This window comes from Sebastes fasciatus, chromosome 6, assembly GCF_043250625.1.
Source record: "Sebastes fasciatus isolate fSebFas1 chromosome 6, fSebFas1.pri, whole genome shotgun sequence".
Classification (NCBI taxonomy): Eukaryota; Metazoa; Chordata; class Actinopteri; order Perciformes; family Sebastidae; genus Sebastes; species Sebastes fasciatus.
Genome location: NC_133800.1, coordinates 15497072 through 15520617, shown reverse-complemented (window position 1 = coordinate 15520617; position 23546 = coordinate 15497072). Strand labels below are relative to the sequence as shown.

At 41.3% G+C, this 23546-nt stretch overlaps 1 protein-coding gene across 3 annotated transcripts in view; it reads left to right on the top strand.

Annotated features, from left to right (window-relative positions):
* Positions 1 to 2332: 2332 nt before the first annotated feature.
* The window catches only part of pcsk5b (proprotein convertase subtilisin/kexin type 5b), a 92054-nt gene continuing 70840 nt past the window's right edge, over positions 2333 to 23546 (top strand). For all 3 annotated transcript variants that reach the window (XM_074637843.1, XM_074637842.1, XM_074637841.1), the window contains exons 1-3: positions 2333 to 2923; positions 9140 to 9244; positions 21270 to 21422. In XM_074637843.1, the coding sequence (XP_074493944.1) occupies positions 2744 to 2923; positions 9140 to 9244; positions 21270 to 21422 (438 nt within the window). In that variant the 5' untranslated portion in view covers positions 2333 to 2743. The remainder of the gene's footprint in view (positions 2924 to 9139; positions 9245 to 21269; positions 21423 to 23546) is intronic.

Here is a 23546-nt window from a genome sequence, read left to right as displayed (position 1 = left end):
AACATATATTCAGCATATTTTAATTCAAGTGTTCTGAGAGGAAACTAGACTTCTGCACCTCCTCATGGCTCTGTTTTCAGGCTTTAAATAATCTAGCCCGTGACTGGAGACTTTGGCCAATCACAGGTCATTTCAGAGAGAGAGGGAATTTCTGTTGGCTGTTCATTCAACAGATGCAGCTGTCAATCACTCGCAAACTCCAATCAAACGGTCAAACTAGGCAATGCTGATCAAATATTAATTCATATTCTGTTACTGTAATGCCTATTTCTATGAGAAAGTTTTCTCTGGCTGGTGGGCGGTGCTAGGTATTTCCTCAACAGATCTCAACATGGCTGCCAGGTCACAAACTTTCTCATTTTTACAGCTAAACAGTACACTACCAGATGTTTCTGAAAACATTTGAGGTGAGAAAATAGACATTAAAGTAACAGAATATTGATTCATATTTGATCAGCGCTGCCTGGTTTGACCGTTTGATCAAAGTCCGCAAGTGATTGACAGCTGCTCAGAGACGGCAAAGCTCCAGCTCGGCTCTGATTGCTTGTTTTCCTCCGGTCTGTGAAATCTTACAGATGCCGCTCCATTTCTACCCACTGCTGCTTTCAATAGGGTCAGAGCAGGGCCGGGGTTAAACACAGGGGGTCAGGGTTATGGTTATAGCTATTCTGTAGAAATGCACCGATCTACAGATTCAACCATATTGTAACTTGACATGAAACATGTTAATTGTGGAAAACACACATTGTTTTAGATCATTGTTTCTTTTGTACGTTCAATTAATCAAAATGAAGAATCATTACTTCTGGAAGGAGATTTCAGAGTCTGAGGTGTAGGACATCCCGCCTCAGGAACAGCACGTACCCTGATGCTATTAGGCACCTAAACTCTAATGCATAGGCTCTTTGCAGAAGGAATTGCGCTCCAGCCAACACGCACTTAGGAATGTTTTGCACTAGACACTTTAGGGGAAGATGCAATAGCACAAGGCTCTTCACAGTATTTTAGCATTTAAGTCTGAATGATTGTATAAATGTAGGTGGTTGTCTCCTATGTACACTATGTTTTTTACATGTGTGTGCTTTTGTTGTTTGTCTTCTGTTTTTAATGAGCACTGCACCGAAAAAAATTCCAATCAACTGTGGGTTGACATGGCAATAAAAGTATTGATTGATTGATTGATTGATTGATTGGTTCTTTAGTCTAACTAGGATAACTTCCAGACAGTTTAAAGGGACTGTTTGTAACTTTTTACAGGTACAAATCTACCGGGTCGGGATCCCATGCGCGCTCGCGTGTGGCCGGAGTCTCTGCTCCACTGCCGGCTTGCCTTCACTCACACACCGCACGTGTTCTCCCTGTCTCGCTGTCTCGCTCCACCTCTACACGTGCATGCGCGCTCACTCCACACTGCAGAAGAGTTAGTTTAGCTCTGAGAATATCTAGTGAATGTACAGTGGACGTTTGTGCAGAAATAACTGCTGCAGCTCCTCCAGACCAACAGAGGTTTCCCATGTCTTGTGAAGTGACGGGGCTCCGCAGCGAGAAACGTTATCGTCTCTGACCGGGTGCCGGTGTCTCCCTCCGGGCGCAGTCGGGAGACGATAACGTTTCTCTTGGAAAAGCCAACACTAGGATCAGCAGTGATTCATGGAGAGACCTTCGTCTGGTCTGCTAACATTACTGCCAAGCGCCTGAAATATAGAGTTATATTGTGGTTTTAGCTGACGTGTGTCGCCTCACTGTTTTGAGCGATGCTCGTTCATGTCTATGTAGAGCGAGCACAAGCGCGAGCCCGACGCTGACTTTCGTTGACATAACGGCCACAGGTGTCGCTGTTAACAAGCATTTCTGATTCTTACAAACAGTCCCTTTAATGCATTAGATTTTGGGTGAAGTAACAGGATTTGGTCATCACCTGCTGTTCTAGTGAAATGACTGTGAACGTCTCTGCTTTTGGTAATTTGACTGTATAAAATCTCTGGTTTAGTAGAATAAATGTTGTTACTAAAGAATGTAAGAAAACACACATTGTTTTAGATCGTTGTTTCTTTTCGTACGTTCAATTAATCAAAAATGAAGAATCATTCTTTAGTCTAACTAGGATAACTTCCAGACAGTTTAAGTAAATTATTCTTCATTCTACCCAGGGGCCCCTCCTGAGAAAGCCCTTGAAAGCTGGTGGCCCTCTGGCCCCCAGTTTGACCCCCTCTAGTCTAGTGTCTGGTGGATCAGGACCAGGATCAGGAATGGGGTGTCTTTAAGACCCAGCGGAGCTCGGCAGGGAAACCCCGCGGCTTCAGTTGTTTCTACTCTCCAGTGAGTGTCAGCTAGTTATTTGTGGGGAGGCGCTGTAGCCATTTCGCCACATGAAAGCAGCCCGATGAGCTGAACCGACCAACATCCTCGAGTTTGCTCGTGGAGAGGAAGAAGAGAGAAATCAGCTTTTGGAGGAGCTCTGCGCGCAACACAAGACACGTACACTTCCTCCTCCTCCACCGTGGAAAAGAGAAAAAAGAGAGAGACAGAGAGGAAACGCAAACTTCCAACTCTCCCATGTGGAAAGCAGAGGTTTGAGGATAAGGTCTATCTCTCTTTCTCTCTCTTTCAGTGCTTTGGATAGTTGTGTTTCTATGAGAGTCCTGCTCGGCGAGAAGAGAAGAAGTTTGGTTGTTTGCCTGCTCGGCTGAGGAGGAGGTAGGAGGAGGAGAAGAGAGAAGAAGAGTTTAAAGTGTGTTGAAAGATGGTCCGCACCGCCGCCTGCAGAAGGAGCTTTCTGTGCGTCCTGGCGCTCAGTCTCAGCTTGGCGTCTCCACCGTGCGACGCTCGGATTTACACCAACCACTGGGCGGTCAGGATAGCCGGGGGAGCCGAGGTGGCCGAGCGGATAGCGGATAAATACGGCTACAGGAACATGGGACAGGTAGGTCGACTAGTGCTCCATCAGAAGTTACATCTTCTTTGTGTGTTTCTGTCCTTTCTTGGTTTTGGACAACTCTTAAAAGTTGCCATGTCATTATTATTCCCTTACTAGTAGACAAATGGTCTGAAGTCCAAACCTGAGCCATGGAGCTCCTCTCTTATTCTCTAACTCAGTCCTTCTTGCTGTAGCTCTCTGCATCTTATAGGCTGCAGGGAACTATAATAAAGAAGACCAAGAGCAGGATGGCACAACAGGTGCCTTCTCCTCCTCACTGTGTTTTTGTTTTTGTGCATATATATATATCTATATATATATATGTATATATATATAGATATATATATATATATATCTATATATATATAGATAGGACTGTTTGACTCAAAAACCTCCCCTGCAATGTCATGAAGGTTATTATTCCTTTACTAGTAGAAGTCAATGGTATGAAGTCCAAACCTGAGCCATGAAGCTCCTCTGTTATTCTCTAACTTATAGTCCTTCTTGCTGTAGATCTCTGTATCTTATAGGCTGCAGGAAACTATAATAAAGAAGACCAAGAGCCATGAAGCTCCTCTGTTATTCTCTAACTTTATGGCTGTAGCTCTCTGAATCTAAGGCTGCAGGGATCTATAATAAAGAAGACCAAGAGCAGGATGGCACAACAGGTGCCTCCTCTTCCTCACTGTGTTTCACTGTGTTTCACTGAGGATCAGGTTCAGTTTTGCAGGCTGCATGGAGCTGCAGGGAGCTCATCCCTATCAGCCTCGCAGCCAAGTGAGACTGCTGGTGCTGTTTGGTTTGTGGTCTTGGAGTTGACATCAAAAGGGGCCACAGTCAAACAGATGTCACATGTTGGTCCTTTTTTTTTTTTACACTGTACAATTGTTTTTGTGCATATATATATATATATATATATATATATATATATATATATATATATATATATATATATATATATATATATATATATATATATATATATATGGGACTGTTTGACTCAAAAACCTCTCCTGCCATGTCATGAAGGTTATTATTCCTTTACTAGTAGACAAATGGTCTGAAGTCCAAACCTGAGAACATGAAGCTCCTCTGTTATTCTCTAACTTTCTTACTGTAGCTCTCTGTATCTAAAGGCTGCAGGGATCTATAATAAAGAAGACCAAAAGCAGGATGGCACAACAGGTGCCTTCTCCTCCTCACTGTATTTCACTGAGGATCATGTTCAGTTTGCAGGCTGCATGGAGCTGCAGGGAGCTCCCTATCAGCCTCACAGCCTCACAGCCAGCAGACAGCAGACTCTCATGTGCTTTGGTCCTTTTTGACACACAAGTGAGACTGCTGGTGCTGTTTGGTTTGTGGTCTTGGAGTTGACATCAAAAGGAGCCACAGTCAAACAGATGTCACATGTTGGTCCTTTTTTTTTAACACTGTACAATTTTTTTTTTGCATATATATATATATATATATATATATATATATATATATATATATGGGACTGTCTGACTCAAAAACCTCCCCTAGACTGGTCCTTAGCTTTACTTGGCAACTTTAACTTACACTTAGGATGAATTCTTCAGTAAATACTTTTCAGCATTCACAAATTGACAACTTGAGTGAAGTTGTCTTCTGGGTTTCTTGTGTCACGATGAAACACCGCTACAAGAGAAAATTGTTTTAACAAGCATGTTATATTTCACTAGAAATATCTGAGCCAATATTTTAAAGCTGGCATTTTTAAATCACCAAACATATGCATGCATTTACAATGTAAGACCCTACAATTTCCATTAGATCTGACACTTAAGGCCAAATGTAGGAGGCAACGCTTAGCAGAGTCTAAAATAAATCACAGCCACAGCTGTGAAACACATGCATATACACAGAGAAGGGAAACCCTTGTGTGAGATGTGTCTGTCTCCCTTCACATTATGTCATTTTATTTATCAGCACCGGTCCAGGAGGAGGGCTTTAATTGGTCACTTGAAAATGTGTTTTGACAAAGTTTAAAGAGAAACCCGGTGCCCTTTTGTGGGCAGAAAGAAATAGGCCACACAAACATGGACCCCACACATACTTCAGAGTATCGTGACCGAAATACGTGGGCAGTTCAAGCCTGCACTTGCCAGCGCTCGACGCGAAGACAGCGTGGAACAGAGGGGGGCATTCTGACAGGTTGTTGTGGGGTAGCCTAGTCAACAGCTATTGAACCCCCCTCTTCCTCCTCGCCTTATCCAGCCCGCCCACCCACTATACTCCCCAGAGAGCAGGCCTTAATGGCCTCGTTTATCCCCTCTCTTTGACGGGAACTAATGTGTGGAGTCCTCCCCCCCTTTTCCATACCAGCCCCCCATAGGAATTCCCCTGTGGAGTGCAGTGCAACCCCCACCATTCGCCCTAATTTCCATCTCAATATGGAGCGTTCATTGGACTTTGACACCTCATAGACAAGAGTTTTACTTCACTTCCTGGTTTTGGGGTCAGCTGAAAGCCGCTCCCATGGGAGAGATAACAGCACACTTTGGTTTCCTGATGTGAACTTTGACATCCCCATCATCAACCCCCCTCCCTCTCATATCAGTGCTGCACTGATCTATATATGGAGAATGAAATTAAACTCGAGTGTGATGAGTTATTGCAAGTTTTTGTTGCAGTTTGATGCTATTTGCAAAGAGATACACTACAAGTGTTTTTCAGTTGGATTAAACTTGCTAGGACTATTCGTAAGGATCGGACTGTTTATGATACATTATTTAGGGATATGACTGCTAAATGAGAAGAGGTTTTATGTTGTGGAGGGAAGCAAAGTAGTTAAAGGGGGATGGGTAGGGGAAACATGTGACAGAGGGACAATATAGTCTTCTTGACGGGTGGAAAGAGGAGAACAGACAAAGATAACCACACACTGGGAGATGGAGGGAGGAGGGAGCGAAAGAAGAAGGGACGATAGATGGACGGATGGATGAAAAGAGTTGGCATGGAGTGAGAGAGCACCTCGTTGGGGAATTCTGGGTAATCCTCTTAACCATGGAGCCCCCTTCCCAGACTAAGACAGTGGCCCAAATTGAGTCTAAATCAGCTGACAAGACCCTAGATGTGGATATCTGTTCAAAGTGGAGTTTTGAAGAGATGGGAGCAGAGTTGAGAGGGATGGTGATGATGTGTAGCCAGACATGGATGGGAGGCGGCTGCATCAATAACTAGTTATGAGATTATTTAAGCAGGTTATATTGATACATCAGTTCTTAAAGGCAACAGGCCAACGAGGTGTTGTTTTTCGAAAATACCAAACATACTGATAATTTGTATCCAAGCTTATCATCCAGTGTCTGTGATGACCAGAAAATCAATCAGTGTTTTCTCCAAGGGCCTTGATGGAGGTTATGTTTTCACCGGCGTTGGTTTGTTTGTCTGTCTGTCTGTCTGTTTCTTAGGAGGATTACTCCCAAAGTTTGCGATGGATTTGAATGAAATTTGTTGGATGGGTGGGGTGTGGCACAATGAACAATCCATTAGATTTTGGTGGCGATCCGGATCATGATCCGGATTCAGGATTTTTTTTAAGAATTCCGATCAGTCTGAGCACTAAGACCACGGGGTATAACACATGCGCAGTGTAACTGATGACGCCTTGATGACGCATGACCCGGCCTCCTTCTGAGAGCAGAGAGATACGTGTGTGGCTGTGTGGCGATACAGGTACGGGAGCTGCTGGCCGTCCGTGGTGAGAAAGAAAAAAGCGGTAGATGACGGGATGAGAGACAACGCAGTGTAGCGTTATACAGACATAACAAGGCTGCTGAATAAGAGAGGCATCCGCCGATTACACGGAAACACACCGTGTTGATAATAACTGTGTGCTGTGATCTGTTTTTAAAGTCAGGCACCTTGCCGGAGGTCTGCGCTCTCCGAGTGCCATTCTAGTTTATTATACTTTTTGGTTTGTAGATTGTAGATGAGGTGTGAAGCCTGTAGAGCTGCAAGGATTAATCGGTTAATTGATTAGTTGTCAACTATTAAATTAACTGCCAACTATTTAGATAATCAATTTGAGCAATTAAAAAAAAAAAAAAAGTTAAAATTCTCTGATTCCAGCTTCTTAAATGTGAATATTTTCTGGTTTCTGTATGCTCTATGACAGTAAACTGAATATCTTTGAGTTGTGGACAAACAAGACATTTGAGGACGTCATCTTGGGCTTTGGGAAACACTTTTTTTCAACAGATGAATGAAAATAATGGTTAGCTGCAGCCCTAGAGGCCTGAGTTGATGATTTTAATTCATATTCTGGGCCAGTTTGGGTATAGGTTATGGGGGACAGGGATGAAAGTTGGTGCAGATTATTCTGCGGTGTGACACACCTGAACATTACAGAACATATGAAAGAAAATACCACTGTCAGATTGCCCCTATCTATCCACATTTGTACGCAAATACAAGTGAAGTGAAGTACATATTGCATTATCCTTGATGTCACCTTAACAATGCAGCTGTAGTAAGACGGCAGCATCTGCACCATGAAACAAGAAGTTAGAAAACGTGTATTGTGTAAGTCCAATCCCATTTCTGTACATTTCTTTCGCAATTGCAGAATCCTGAAGTGCGCGTGACCTCTCATTTTTCTTGTGTGATGCTTGTAATGGTCCTTTTGAATTGAATCACACTTATTTGAGCAAAACTTGAACTTGTAGTGTGACCCACATTGAGAATAATCTCCATGGGAAAAGTCTCATCAAATTTGAGCAATTCCTGGCAGGACTCTGTATCAAGTGTCATAGGCGTGTTAATGCATCCCGTAAAAATGATGCAAGACATCATGAATCACTGAAGTGCAAGTTGTTTCGCTTCACTTATTTGTTACGACATAATTCCCAAGTAACTAAAGGTTATGCTGAAGTTGTGATTCACTATGTGGGTTATTGCATCAAAATGAACTATGTAACCCCTGCACATCCATCTGATCACATGTTGTCATGACGGTAACAACTCAAACCAATACTTTAAGAAACTGCACATTGAATGGGAGATATAGTTCTACCTGAAGAGGTTTTGAGGCTATGATAAAGGTTAATTGGACTGATTTTTATTTTTTTTTTACAGGTTGTAGATGGCCTTAGAAATAGCAGAGCAGCAGAAGTTTAGTGTAATTCTGTATGTAGAGCTTTTCTCCCCATGTGCAGACACTGCTAGAGGGAAGGGTGGCCTGCTAATGGCAGTGCACATGTTGGGTAGATTAAATAGGCAGTGGAAGCACGATATGTTGAGACCTGTTTACACTATGAGAAGCATTCAAAGTGGTAGTCGCCTATTATGGAAGCGCATTTAGTTAGTATGCATGTAGAATGCTTTTACATCTGCGTGTTTACCTAGTGTTTGGTGTTTGCTGAAAGGAGATCCAGCAGGGCCTATTGGCACTTTTTCTTGTTTCTCATTTTGTCACTCTGGAAGTTGGAGAACGTGTGTTTGTGCACGAGCATTGAGCTGAAAGCTGATCTAATGGGTCCTGTGGCGGTGGAGCTCAGCCATGGATCAGTGACGCACCACAGGACCCTTGGCAGCCATGACAGGCTACATCTGAGGGATTGTATGGTCTTTATCAATTATTAAAACTAATCACCGTCCAGCAGCTTGCCGTCTGCCTATCACTGTCTGTCTGCGGATCTTCTGTCCCCCTCATCTCTCTGTCACTCAAAGTCTGTGTCTGTTTGTACATTGGTCTGTCTCTTTCTGTCTCTGTCTGTTTTTGTTTGACTTGTTTGCCCTTTCTGTCTCGCCTTGTAGTCCATGTCACTTTGTCTTTTTCTCTGACAGTTTTTAAGACCTCAACAAAACTTTATGTATATTACATAGAAAAACCATGGGCGTAACAACAACCTAGAGAATTGTAACTTTACTACTTAAAGAGAAGGAGCTACTCTAGAAGTACTTAAAGTACTATTATCAGGAGTTCCCCCTATTCATTAACTACTGTGATAAAGTGGCATGTGTATGTGTGTATGATGTGTATACAGTATATGTGTCTGATATCGGTTTCATCCTTGGAATGCAAACATCTCTACAAGATTAGAATAACAGAACAGTTACTCATCATGATCATTTTTAGGAGTCTGTTGTGGAAAAATCTTCTTTTTTGTTGTTGTTACATTAATGAGTGACGGTGAGGTATAAAGGGTTATGGAATGAATAAATACGTTTCTTAAGTCTGTATATGTGTTTTTGCAGATTGGGGATCTCAAAGACCACTATCACTTCTTCCATAGCCGGACCATCAAGAGGTCGACTTTGTCCAGCCGCGGTCGACATAGTTTCATCTCCATGGAGCCAAAGGTAAGCCGGTCATGCTGTTTTGTGATTGACAGATTTAGAATCAAAATAGTCAGCAGAGTATGTGTTTGTCGTGCATTTAAATGGTTCTGGAGATAGTTTGACAAAATAACTCAAGGTCAATGGTTCAGCTTTTTTCTAAAGTTTGCTCAGTTGTCATAGAGATGACTCTGTTGTCATCACGTGACCTAAGTTTTGTAACTCCGTCTTCGGATGAATACCATGATGTGCGGTTCAAAGCCCTGGAGAAAGTGAGGAAGTGGCCCTTAAGTTACGATTATTTTGTCAAACTACTATTTCGAGGGTATAAAATGAACTTTTTGCAGACCTTTAGACCGGTACATATAAAAGAAATATTTTCCTCCGACTATTTGGGGATTTATTCATGTGTGTATTAATTTGTTTATTATTATTATTATTAATAATAATAATAATAATAATAATAATAATAATAATAATAATAATAATAATAATGATAATAATAATAATAATGAAATATACCATTACTCTATAATCAAAATTTCTACTTTGCAAGTAAATTCATCACCTCACCATCAGATCCCTGCTGTATTTGACGCACTGGCCTGAAGAATGTGTGAAATACACTTTACTCAGTTGACTCTGCTTTCTATATCCTTATTGCTGCAGACAAGACCTGCTCACAAATGGGTTATTGCAGGGACAAAGTGATTATGAGGACAGGGACTCAGTGTTCCTGACATTTCACGCTGTATTGATCATAGTGCTGACAAATGAATTGTGATAAATGAAACCTATTTTGACACATTTCTATTCCACAAACCGAGCAACTTCAGGTTTTATGGATAGGCCATTCAGCTCAGGCTTCAGCCTACACCTTTTATTTTGGTCAGAATATTATGATTGATTTAGTTTTTATTTTTAGTATTATTTAACCCCTTTCATATCTGTATGTTGAAATTGTTGAATTGTGAATAAATGACTGGAAAAAAACTAAATAAACTAAAACAAAGAAAGAAAGAAAACTAGGTTTAGAGGTGGGAGATTAAACATTATGTCCTTGAAATAAAAAAAAGGGCAACAGCTTCTAAATGCTGCTTCAGTACACCCCACATTTTCAAACAAAAACTGATGAATTTGACTTTTTTTGGTGTTGTTTTTATGCCAAGCTCACTTTTAAGGGAAAACATCATCACTGGCCAGTGGGTGTAACTGAAAACAGAATTTTATAAACATATATAGAGATTTCAACACATTCATTTTCTTATGTAACCATCATGTTTCTCTGAAATGTGTACTACATATCCTTTTGGACAGGCTGGCGTCCCAGTAAGGACTGTAGACAGTTAATTGGATCTGTTAAATCAAAACCCAAATACGTGGCTCTTAGGGACGCTTTCACAAGCCAACATTTAGTCTGTTTTAATCAAACTCCGGTGCGGTTCGTTTGCGCATTTTTGAACGCATTAATCGTACTCTGGGGCAAACCAAAACAACCGGACCGAGACTGCTTGTGAGAGGTGGTCTCGGACCGTTTCCAAGCTAGCCAAAATGCAGGCCGTCTGCACTGGCATTTGTTGAGATGGACACAGGTAAACGACGGGTTAACGTGAGTGGGAGAGGACTGACCTGGACTTCTGCAGAAGTCCGATGTTTGTTTGACATCTGGGCCGAAGAGAACATACAGAATATGCTGAATAAAGTCCATAAAAATACTGACGTTTATGAAATCCCTCAAGATAAATTGGAGGAGAAGGGATTTGTGCACACAGTAGATCAGTGCTGAGTCAAAAGTAGAAACACTTCAAGAGCAATATATCAAAGTCAGCAATTCCCTGCAAGGAAGTAGCAGCTCTCAAGACAAAAAACATAAATTTGCTTTTTCGTACACACCCATTAGCATTTGCTTAAAAACATTTGGTCCGCTTTAATTTGTGCACTGTGAAACCAAAACAGACTAAATAGAAAACGAACCTAAATGATCAATTTCACTCTGATTCAGACTAGCCAAACGGACTATGGCTTCTGAAAGCACCTTTTGAAAAGCCCTGTTCAGAAACACTTAAGTTAACAGAAAGCCTGTGTCTGTTACCATGGCAGCTGATTGCCTGAAACTAACCTGCTACTATGTGGCAGGTTAACTTGATCTTATTAACTTGATCTTAACCAGAGGTACCAGGCTGTGTTTCACACCTGAACTCTCAACCAGTGGGCACAACTGATGCCACAACCTTCCAACCCAGTGGTGTCACCGTATTATACTACAGCTGCAAGTCAGAGTATATGGAAAAAAATATTTAAAATACTTTGATATGATTTCTATTTCACCAAGGTTAAGGGTGCCATATTAAATATAAAATATAAGGTTGTAAAGGATCATAGTCAACTGAACAATGTTTTTTTTGTGTGATTTGGTGAACTGGCCCTTCACAAACGTGTTTGACCTCAGGTAAACTCCTCCTCTTGTCCTGTCAGTGCTCCTCTCATCACTGCAGCAGGTCATCAAACCCTGGCTGCATTATTAATGAAGCCTGAACCTCACACCACTCCGAACTTCATCAAAACACACAGGACCAGTTGCTAATTCAAACTTGGGGGTGTGTACAATAGGAGTACATGGTGTAGCCGTTTTCCTTTGCTGATGTCTTGTTAAGATGTGTATAGAGTGCTAAAGTAGATCGCTTTAAATGGGACATTTCTCATTCTTGACATGTGAAAACCTAATACTCCAGAATACATTTTTTGTCATATTTGCATCCGACACAAACTTTACTTATTGATGTCTGCCTGTTTGATGAAGTGGGCGACTTTATCAAGCAGGCTGGAACTTGATCCTCAGAAAACAAGATGAAACTCTCCAGATCCATTACAGTCAAACTTGAAATATCCCATTTATGTCAACTTTGAAATATATATTGACTTTTTGGGGATTCAGGGATTTCATCCAGCAGCAATGACTTAGTGTGTGTTTTGATCGGTGGATTCAAGGGCATGCAAGTTTGTTTGTATCCGTGCACATGAATGCATGCTGACAGCTGAGGAATGATAATAAGATAAAAGAAAGGATGAAATGGGAAGAAATAGTGAGCGAAACAGAAAGAAAAGATAAGACAGTGGCTGTCACCTCCTGTTATCCACTTATCTTGTTGTCCTCTATCTCCTTGTTTCTTTTCAATTCGCTTTCCTTTCTCTACTTTTGTTTTGGTCCACTCAGCTTGTTTTGTCCAGCTGCTGTCCTTACCTGTCATCTCTTCTCTTCCTCGGACTCCCTCTCATTCTTTTTCAGCGTCTCCCTCCCTCCGTCTTTGCTTCTCCTGCTCTCTCGGGCCTGACACGGTGCCACGGTGGAGGAGCGCCAGCTGGCTGAGGGACTGAGATTTTAGAGGACTAGATCAGAGAGGAGAGGTTAAAGGAGAGGAAAAGGAGCTATTACAACGGAGAAGAGAGTGAAGAGGAGCTGAGGAGAGGAGGGAAGAGGAATGGAGCTGTCAGTGTTTTCCCCTGACTCGCTGTGCTTTCAGCGTAATCTACGACCTGTCTGCGGGTTGGGGATCAACATGACGACTAGTTTGGCACCAGCGTAGTCTGGCATACTGCTAATGATGTTTTGCAATCAGGTTTTGTAATAATGACAGCGTGTGTGTTTGTGTGTGTGAGTGAGTCAGATGGGTGTAGCGGTGCCATGAAAGGCGCACCCTGCCATCCACAGTACTCATTGGCACGCATGTTACCATGGTGACGCAGCACAGCACAGATTACCGCTTTATGGCATCCGCCTAACTGCAGTGTCACTTGCCTCTCAGGTCAAAGACCACTTATTTTTCCAAGGCTGGTGAATGACTCCAAGGCCATCCGCCAGCAGGGAACGTGCGTCTTCATTTCGATAGCGGCACATCTCTAACGTTTTTTTTTCCCTCTAAGTTATTCAAAGATTAAATACAAGATTTTTAGCCTGTTGAGGGTATATTATAGATGTTTTCTGGCAGGCAGTGAAGGCCTAACTATCTTTATAATCTCAAAATAGTTAAAGGAAGTTTTCATTTCTCCCTTTTTAAATGAACAAACTTCACCGACAAGACAAAATTATAGAACAAACGTTTGTACTCTTTAGGTATTGTAATGTTACTGCAACTGTTACTGTATCACAATCCCTGTAAATCATGTTGAGACCATTGCCAATTACGGCATATACAAACTTGTTAGTGAGGAGATCTTCTCTTTGTGTCTGAAGCAGCTTGCACCTTGCACGGCTACGCTGACGTACGCTCATCATGACTCACTCATACTGGGAGTTCCAAGAGAATTTGGACGGCCACAGACTTTTCTTCTTGTAGCTCTGCACTGTTATTAGTTTTTGGTGTGAAATGAGTATAAGTATCCTCGGCCTGCTTTGTTTGAAATCTATTTCCAGCTATTTCAAGTTTACAGTAAACAACAATTAGAGTACAACAGTGGTTGTTTCTCCTTTTTATAATGATCTTTTGAAGTCTGTGCAGCGATTAGTTGAGAGAAACAACTGCTGAACGCTGCCGTCTGTCCACGGCGTTCTGTTGCAGGAGCACGGTGTTTCCAGACGGTTTCACTTAGTGAGACAGACTCTTGTTTACTTGAAGTCATTTATCCAGACATGTGCAGGGAAACTGAGAGCCAGGTGTGGTCCGCAGCTGAATCCTCGCCGGGATACGCTGAAATGCAAAATGGCTGTGATGCCAAAATGAAGTTTTGTGATATTTGAGTTGCATCAGGAAAATATTTCACCACATAGTAAAACTACTTGATTGAGCTCAAATCCAATTATTAGTTGAAGTCTCCTCAATATTTACTCACTATAGCTTCTAGATTATTTTCATCATCCAACTGCCTTTAGAGATCACTGAATTCATGAACATGTGTGGAAGACGAGGACTCTCACAGCATCAAGGAGACAACACAGACGGAGCTTATGTATCTGTCAGGACCTGAGGGGTAATTTGCATACACACAGGTGCTATGAGGATGCATTCACACTAGATCCGGTGGTGTGGCGATTGACGCTAATGGCCCATTGACTGCACGGCGATTAACGTCTTTTGTTCCCTCATGGCTGGGTTGTACAGCTCTGGATCGCCGGTTACGTGATTGGCCACCGCAGTGTGACGTCGGGTTGGGCCGGGCGATATATCAATATTATAAATATATATATAAGTCAAAATCCTCTGATTCCAGCTTCTTAAATGTGAATATTTTCTGGTTTCTTTACTCCTCTATGACAGTAAACTGAATATCTTTGAAATGTGGACAAAACAAGACATTTGAGGACGTCATCTTGGGCTTTGGGAAACACCGATTGACATTTTTCACCATTTTCTTACACTTTATAGACCAAACAACTAATCAATTAATCGAGAAAATAATTCACAGATTAAACAACAATGAAAATAATCTTTAGTTGGAGCCCGATAGTACAATATCGTTGCAATATCGATATCGAGATATTTGGTCAAAAATATCTCGCCCAGCCCTAACATCGGGTTGTGTTTCTCCAAAAGTTGATTCTGTTTCAACTGTTACACCGAATGTCGCTGACCAAACACACTAAACGCTCCCAGATCCACGATCCACATTTAAAATGAATGGGAGGACTCGCGTTTTAGCCGCACCGCCTGATCTGGGGTAAAGGCAGCATGAGACTCCACACAGTCCCAGGTACAGATTTCCATAAAGCCAGGATGCTTGTGGGACATTCTGCCAGACTCCTGAATGTGTTTTTGCCTTGAATTTGTTTAACAGATGAACCATTAAGGAGTTGACGCCCTGAGAGGAGCCCCTACAGCTGGCCAGCACAGCACCACGGGGCTCAAACCGTCTGTGAAACGTTGTGTGCTGCGTTTGGGCCGAGGCTCTGAATTGCACTTAAGAGAGCAGAAGAACTGGCTTCTCGTGTCGGTCCAAAGGTCGTTGTGGGTGTTCTGCTACATCAGCCTTTGACCTTTTTTTAAAACTCCCAGCTTTCAGCTCTTTAGCCTGCAACTCAAACAGCGTCTCAAAAACAGCAGTGAAAGTGGATCAATTTGTTCCCATTTGTTCTATTGAAGTGAACTCTTCCCCAGTTTCCCCTGGTTACTGACCCAGCCAGCGAGAGCCACCTGCAAACCCTTACACAGAGAGCAAATGAGAGGGAGGAGGGAGGGAGGGAGAGGGCTGGAATGGGAACGAGAGAGACAGACAGGCAATCTCAAAGAAAAATGGGCATCTGCGGAGAAGAAGACCTGAAATGAACGAAGGAGAGACGGCGAGAAAGAAGCAGATGAGGGAGCGAGATGAGAAAAGTAAAAGAGTGAGATAGTAGCGGGAGTCAGGGTGACGGAGAGGTACAGGTGCGAGCAGATCATTCCTCTGCTCCACCAAGCTGGAGTTAAAAGAATGGAGCAGATCCAATCGACATGCCTCAGAGCCTGCCAGTAGATTGGCACAGAAACAAAGGCGGTGATACATGGGCAAGTTTTTCAGGCAATAATAGAGGGCAATATTGTCTTTGTTTGGATAGGGATTGGCAAATGTGACACAATTGATGCGGATAACCGCAGGCTGTTACCATTGAGTGATTTCTAGCAGGGATAATAAAGGATGGCATTGCCCTTGATTGCTTTTAGAAAACTGTTGAATACCATTTATCTGCCTCAGGTCATCCTGCAAAGAGAGGACAAATGAAATATATCCATGTAAAGAAATACAAAACCACCAATGAAGATAGAAAGAAGGGAAACACTTTAAATAGAAAAAATATATATTTTTAGATTAATAGTAGCGGAGATTAAACATTTAGCATAACAAAGTGCATGGAACAGTAAAACACATGCACATTTTATCCACTTCCTCAGTTAGCAGACACTTCAAGTATGAGCCATACAGTGTTTCCTCTATAATCATCAGACACCAGCAGAGTTGTTTGGATATCATGATATTAATGCATCTGCCACATTCCACCTCTGGACTTATTTATTTTCCCTCTGCCTTCGTACTCATATTGATTTTGTTACAGTTTGCTTGAATAATTTTCTTTTGGCTGTAGAGGTGGATTCCCTCTTCTTATCTTATGCCCCTGAAACACATTGTGAGAATGAGAGGTGTGAAAATGATGACATCTTCCAGCATCTACCACTGCTGAATCTACTTTGGATGTAGGCTGACAACATATTTCTGCTTTACAAATTTAATATCCAACCTTTTTTATCCGTCTTTTCTTTTTTTTCAGAATGACATTCAGAATAGTTTTCAGCCCAGAGACCTTTGAAAGTAATCAGATGAAAAACCTGAAGATAGAGTCATTTTTTGGTTGAACAGTTCATTTTTCAGAAAGTGTCACTGAAGCTGAAGAAAGCTCAGACAGCAAACCAATATCATCAGGACTGAACTGGATAAGGTTGATGAACACTTCAGTGTTTCTGCTCCTGCAGATAAAACAATGCATTAGAAGTATGTTTTGGTCCTTTTTCATTCACTGCACTAAGTCAATATGGAGGATACGCAGTATATAGCAATAATAATGCTTATTACATGGCTTTGTTGAATACTGGATTCTGATTGGTCAATCATGGCGTTCTACAGTCTGTTATAAGGAAATAACAGACCGTTGCTTTGTATAACAGACCGTTGCTTTGTATAACAGACCGTTGCTATGGGCGCAGTTCTGATCTCAGACTCTAGCGGACCGTTTTTGTGTCAAATGATTGATTTCTTAAGTAAGTAGCCGTCTAATAAGTGGGATAATGTACAGCGAGGTGGTCATTGTTGTGAAAGAAACCCCTTAAGGGCGATGCAAGACCCCTCCGCTTTGCGTTGGCGTGCAGCATCGCCCCGTCGGGGTTTCTTCCAGAACAATGACCGCCTCGCTGTACATTATCCCTTACTTGATACATATAGGGCTTTTCAATTGGCACTTTTGACTGCGCCAAGTCAAACCATGCCGTGCTGATTTGTGTTCCCATTACCAGTTTTAGCGCGCAGAGTTGTGCCAAGCTGCTTCCGAGATGGGCCTTCTCCAGAGTTGGGCCAAAGTGCGCCCGACCCGCCTCCAAGCGGGTTGCGGTGACGTCGTGCCGACCGTGGCAAATCCGTGACAACCCCCCCTTCTCAATAAGCGTATGTTGTGAGCAACTGAACTCTGTGCAGGAGACCAGAGAGATGTTTTTTGAACAGTGTGTGTTCAGCTCTCAGTACTTTTATAGCTTCTAACCGAATCTCTGTGGTTTGAAGTTTAGTTTCTCTCCTGCGTCCCTGTTGGTTCTTTCAGATATCTGCTTAGTTTTACTGTTTCGCTTTCAGCTGGATAGGAGTTGTGTAAAGTTGCTGCTGATGAAAACCCAACATTTCCTGATTTTGCTGCTTCATAACAAAAGCTTTTAAATAACAAAATAACTTTTATTGTGAAGAATTTATACAAAATGAAATGTTTATCTCTGAATTAGCAATGCTTTGTTAGCGGCTATTCTTAATAAAAACTAGTCCACTGCAGAGAGGAAGAGAACAAGCAGCAAAAATAACTTTTATTGTGTAGAATATAGGAAATGAAATGTGTTCATCCACCATTTTAGAGCCACTCCTTTGACCACTACACACTCGCCTTCAAGTGGGTAGCCCTGTTTAAATGGAAATGCAAATCCCTGCCATGCTGGACTGACGTGCCGAGTCAAACTGAGTCGAGTCGAGCCAAGCCAGCACATGTCTATGAAAAAACGCTAACCCTAAATCACTTTACCTACCACCTCCTACAGAGCTTCACCTGACTGAGGTGGTAGGGATTCAGTGTGTTGCTCAAGGAGACTTCAGTAGAGTGGATACTTGCCAGATGCATGAAACTTCAGCTTCTCCAGTTGATGATCTTGTTCATTAGGCGACTTCAGCAAAGCGTTCTGAACTCCTTCAATTTCTTGGGTCTTATCAGAGACATCTGAAGTGAACTACACACTAATTGGGATCCAACTTCAGCAAAACCATTTCTTTTTTTGGCCATCTGTTAAGTCTTTGCTCCGTCTCGTCAGTCTGTAGAAGAATTAATGTCGTAGAGGATTGATGGCGAGATGAGAGGCAGTGATGCATTCATACGGAGGCTGAAACAAAATGTCTCACTGTGTTTTTCTACTCTTTGTCTCTGTCTCTTCCCTGCTTTCTTTTTCTCCCTCTTTAAAGGGAGGTCTACACTTGAATTATTCAATTTTGTCATTTTACAGAATCGTTTTCCTGCTCTCCCTCCTTCACGATCTATAACGAGCTGCATACTTGAGTTATTGAATCAATGTTATTTATAAAATCAATCATCCTCCCTTCACTTGCTGTCTGTTGGTCTCACTTGCTATTTGTTTTCACTTCCCTCCTCCTCCAGCTCAGTCTTTTTTTATTGACTCTCCTGGGACTTGTTCTCCTCAGCTCTTTATCACCTCTCCTTCTCTGGTCTTATCTTGTCTCGTTGCCTCCCTCTCCAACTCTCCGGAGAGCCTGGCAGATTATTTCAGTGCATGAGACCAGATAATCACTCTGCAGTCATTATGTCAGCTTTTCTCTCCTCTCCTCTCTTCTCCTCTTCTCTCCTCTCTGTCTGCTGGAGCTGTATTGATGTGGAGAAATGCTTTGTCTTTGCAGTTGGACATTGTTCACATAAGCCTCAGACTTCTGAGCAACAAAACACTTTTTCAGTGTGAAAATTATTCTATTGATTATTCTGTTATGAGCGGCGCTTGTCTGTACATTATGCAGAGACAGTTTTCGTTCAGAGTAGACGGTGTGTCGAGCGTTTCAGCAGGAGTGCACTTTATTTACTGTATAAATAAGCAGCAGCTCTACAGTATTTCATCGGAACATGCTGTAGTTCTCAAGTATACATGTAAGCTGTCACACAATCATGTTTATGTGCAAATAATTTATTACAAAAATATTTACATACCCAGGTGCTCTCATACAGCGTAACACAGCCTATGTGTTGTGCCAGTTTCACGCACGCTAATATTTCAGTTTTCTGTGTTGTCAATGTCATCGTTGCTGGTACACGTAAACTTGGAGTCTTTTTAGACAGATGAAGTCCGCAGGACTTCAGCTAGACTAAACACAAGATTTCAGGGTTTTAAAACGAGGTGACCAGGGCCAAAGCAAGCGAATCCAGCCCCTCTTGTTCAGATCCAACAATGCTGATTTTGAAATCGGAAAATTCTGTCTGAAAGCAGAGCAAGATTCCTGCCAAGGAATGCCTTTGCGCCTTGAAGCGAGCCCATAACATTTGAGAGATTGATGTTACCTGAGAGACATTTATGTCTTCGGTGCATATGTGTGTGTGTATTAATCTGTCTGTTTTGCAGACCGGGAGAAATGAACCGGTGGAGAGAGAAAAAAATGAGTCCACTGCAAAACTCTTGTAGGCTAACACTGAAATGAATAGAGGTGTAACTTTTAGTTTATATATGAAGATTCTGGGGATATTTCTTAAACACAAGCTTTCTCGTACTTAATGCCATCCGCCACTTTGGAGGGCAGGGAAAACGCTGGGGATGGGAATAAAGAACCAGTTTCTAGTTGTCGATTCCTTGGCGTCTCAGGCTTCCGTGACTATTGATTCCTCTATATTATTATAATGCTTTCCGACAGGTATGCATGCACAATGACGCAAAGGCATACGCACGCTGTATCATGTTTCAGTTTGTTTGGGACTGGAGCCATGGCGCTACTAAACCTGAGGGGCGCACCCTATTTTTGTCCTGATAATGCTACATTGTGAACAACAAATTTGTGTTGAAATTGACAGAAGAGTTAGTAACGTTACCTGTTAGAAGCCGGTAGACAGCACAGTCCTGCTTGGCTAAATAACGGAGCTACTAACGTTAACGGAGGTTTCATTGAGCTACATTATGAGTCACATCATGCTCTGTTCAGTAAAAATTACTTTCGGGCAAATGTAAATTATAACGATATCATGATGCGTTCAAATGTAATCTTGTAAAATTTAGTTTTTGGTGAGAAACTTAAATAAATATCATTGTTTGAAGGGGATGTTTTCACACTAATATAAAATAGATATTAGAGAGGGATTTATGACCTGTTTAATTTCCTAACACCAGCTTTAAGCAGCTTATAATACATCATTAAAATTACTGATGCCAAGATCTTTTTTAATCAAAGTAGGTATTTAAATAAAAATACAATCACCTATTTCCTATTCATATGAATTGTGTGTGTGCAAATAACCACTATAGATGGCAATAACAAAATATAGTACCCTCGAAACGCAGGGCTCTCCCAGAAGCTGTGGTGTAATTTGCTGTAATTTATGTGCATATAATATTTTTTGTGTAAAATATATCGAACATTGAATGACATCAGATCTAAAATGTTATTCCTTCATTTAGCCCATAGATTTCAAAAGAGGCAGATACAATTTCTGAGTGGCAGACAAAAAAAAATACTTGCCTGCCACAATGGCAGGAAGTGAAAAAAGCTCATTTCAGACCCTGTTTATTATCCTAATTTACCCACCTTGGCCATATTTAAATGGGGGGACCTCATGTAAAAATGCTGAAGTTATGTACAGATGGTTCGTATGGCTGAAAAACTTTTTGTCACCTTTGAAAATGATTTTTCTTTGAAAAACACCTTTACAAGTGAAAAGCTGCATTTCACTTCAGCATTGTTTCCTCCTACAGTTGTCATATGGCTTCAACCATAACAAAAATTCAATTCTCTTCTGCTGCTGACGAATGTTTTGTCCGTCTGTGTTGGTCGGGCGCCATAGTATACTCGCCATATCTATTCTCTGGAGATGGTCATAGAAGGTAAAGAAGATGAAATATAACCGCTGTATGTCCCCTTTTTTTATTGAAGATGCAGCACCCATTATTTAAGAAGATCCCAGGTTTTCCAGAACTTTATATTTTCTTGAAGATTGTGTTGAACCCTGAACACAATAATTTCAACTTTGATGAAATTGCGCCTTTAGACTGATTGTTCTATGTGTGAAGTAATCCTACTACTGTGTGCTGTCACTTGATACCTATACTCAGTATGTATGTGTGTGTGTGTGTTTCAGGTGGAGTGGATACAGCAGCAGGTGGTGAAGAGGAGGATCAAGAGGGATTACAAGCCAGCCCCGCCCCTTTCTCTGACTAGCCCCGCCCACAGCAGCCCGGCCCAGAACAACATATTCTATAATGACGCCAAGTGGAGCAGTATGTGGTACATTGTGAGTACATTGTCCACTCGTACTAGAGAATCTCTGTTTGCATGTTTACCAAAAAAAGAGCATCACAAGTTCCGAGAAAAAAAATATTTAGAGTCATCTATGCTGTTTTCGTCTGTTCCTCTCAGAGGATTGTGTGCTGTTCTTTCCTGCATTTATCGAGTTTGTGGGTCAAAGGTCAGCTGAGGTCATGGCATGATCCTGATTACTGCAGGGTCAGTGGAGCTGAGGGATTTGTGTGTGCGTGTGTTTTACTGAATGAAAGAATAGAAGAGCCATAGCGATTATGACTTTTTTGGCTTTCCTTAATTTGAAAAGAGACCATGTAAGGGTCAAGCTAAGACATTCTGTGTTTACTCATAAGTATAGTCCACAGCGGTAGAAATATTCATGTCTCTGTTTTCCTGCATTTCGAAATTGTTCGGCAGTGTTGTGCGTGCACCCGTTCACGTGCACACACACCGACACAGTACATTCAAATTCCCATTGCAGAGATTTGCAGGCTTATCACAAGTGTTTGCATACACCCTCAGATCATTGCTCTTTTTTAGTTATGTATTTGTGTGTGTGTGTGTGTGTGGTTGAGTGTCCTCTGCTCTGTCAATTGTTAACTTAGTATAGATAACTCCTAATACTTTGACCAGAGGTTTTAAACGTATTTTTCTATCTGTAGGACAGAACTCTCTGAACTTGATGTGTGCTTTCAGGTTTTCTTGGAAATGAAAGCTCCCTCTGGTCATTTCTAACAAAGTCCCTGACAAAGCCTACTATGGTTGAAACATTTCTATAAGTGAAATGTTTTTGTCAGTTTGTCCATATGTATATTTAGAATATATCCAGAGACACTTGCGATTAACCAGTATTTTTTATTTAATTGAAGTTTGATTCAAGACTCTGATGAAAAATCAAACAGAAAATCTAATTTATTTTAGGTATCTAAATGTCCGTTCGGCATGCAAGCAAATAACAACTTGTGGCACATGCAGTACTTTTAAAAACATGTGCAGTAAAGGATATTTAATTGCACAATAACTGAATTGTTGTGAACAACATGTGTTGAGAGGCGGCTGAGTAAGAGTGACGTAAGACATAAGTTTTTACGTTTAACCAAGCGGTTTGAGATTTCACTTAGGCTGCGTTCACATTATTTTTCTTTTTACTTTTAGTTCGTACTGCAGGTGCCCTTACAAATTACGTACTGTTTTATGTAGTACGAATACAATTGGGACATACTACTTTGTCATAACATTGCGCCTTGAACTTTGACCCTCTTGCTCGTATAAGGGTGTAATTGAATATCGAAACTATCGAGTATGGCAATATAATGTTTTGTGATACTGTATTGATTCTCAAAAACACTCCCTTTTTAATTAATGGTTTACATGCAAAGATTAACTCAGTCAATGCTTTATTTAATTTGCAAACAAATGCGCCATCTCAGTGTATGTGCCCTCTCAAAGTAGTGCTATGATGTTGATGTTACAGAGACTGTGATAAATGCAGATCCCACTGTTCTGATTGCATAAAAAAGTAAACTTTTTTTACTCAGATTTTATGCATATTCTGGTGTGTTCTTTATACTGTGACAGTTTTCCTAAAATTATATTTAAAAAAACACATTATATCTCCTCGCTTACAGTATTGCAATATATTGAATCGTAACCTCTGTATTATGGTGCTTATCGCCAGATTCTTGCCGATACACATTGAGTCCTATGCTCATATAGCTGATATATATGATATCTGTCAATGAGATGTCATCTGTCTGTCCTCTCGGTGGTTCAGTCAATGTGACGTATCTTCCGCATTGAATAGCCAGAAAAGCACGCTGGCTTGTGTACTGCAAAATGCGACCGGATGCAGTAGGACATCCTGGTATTTTTGGCGTAATGCATTTGACATACTATGTGTTGGACATATAAATCTTTTTCCGGCACACTAAATAGTATTGTAGTATGGGTATAAGAACACATCCTCTGTGAGATTTGAGATTTGACCTTAACTTGTTTGGACTGATTTATGCCTCTATTTGAAAAATGGTAATGCTCACACATGCTGTAAATTAAGTGGAAAATTTAGTTATGTGGGCACCCTCATGAAGTTTAAGTTTTGCATCTGCAAGACGCT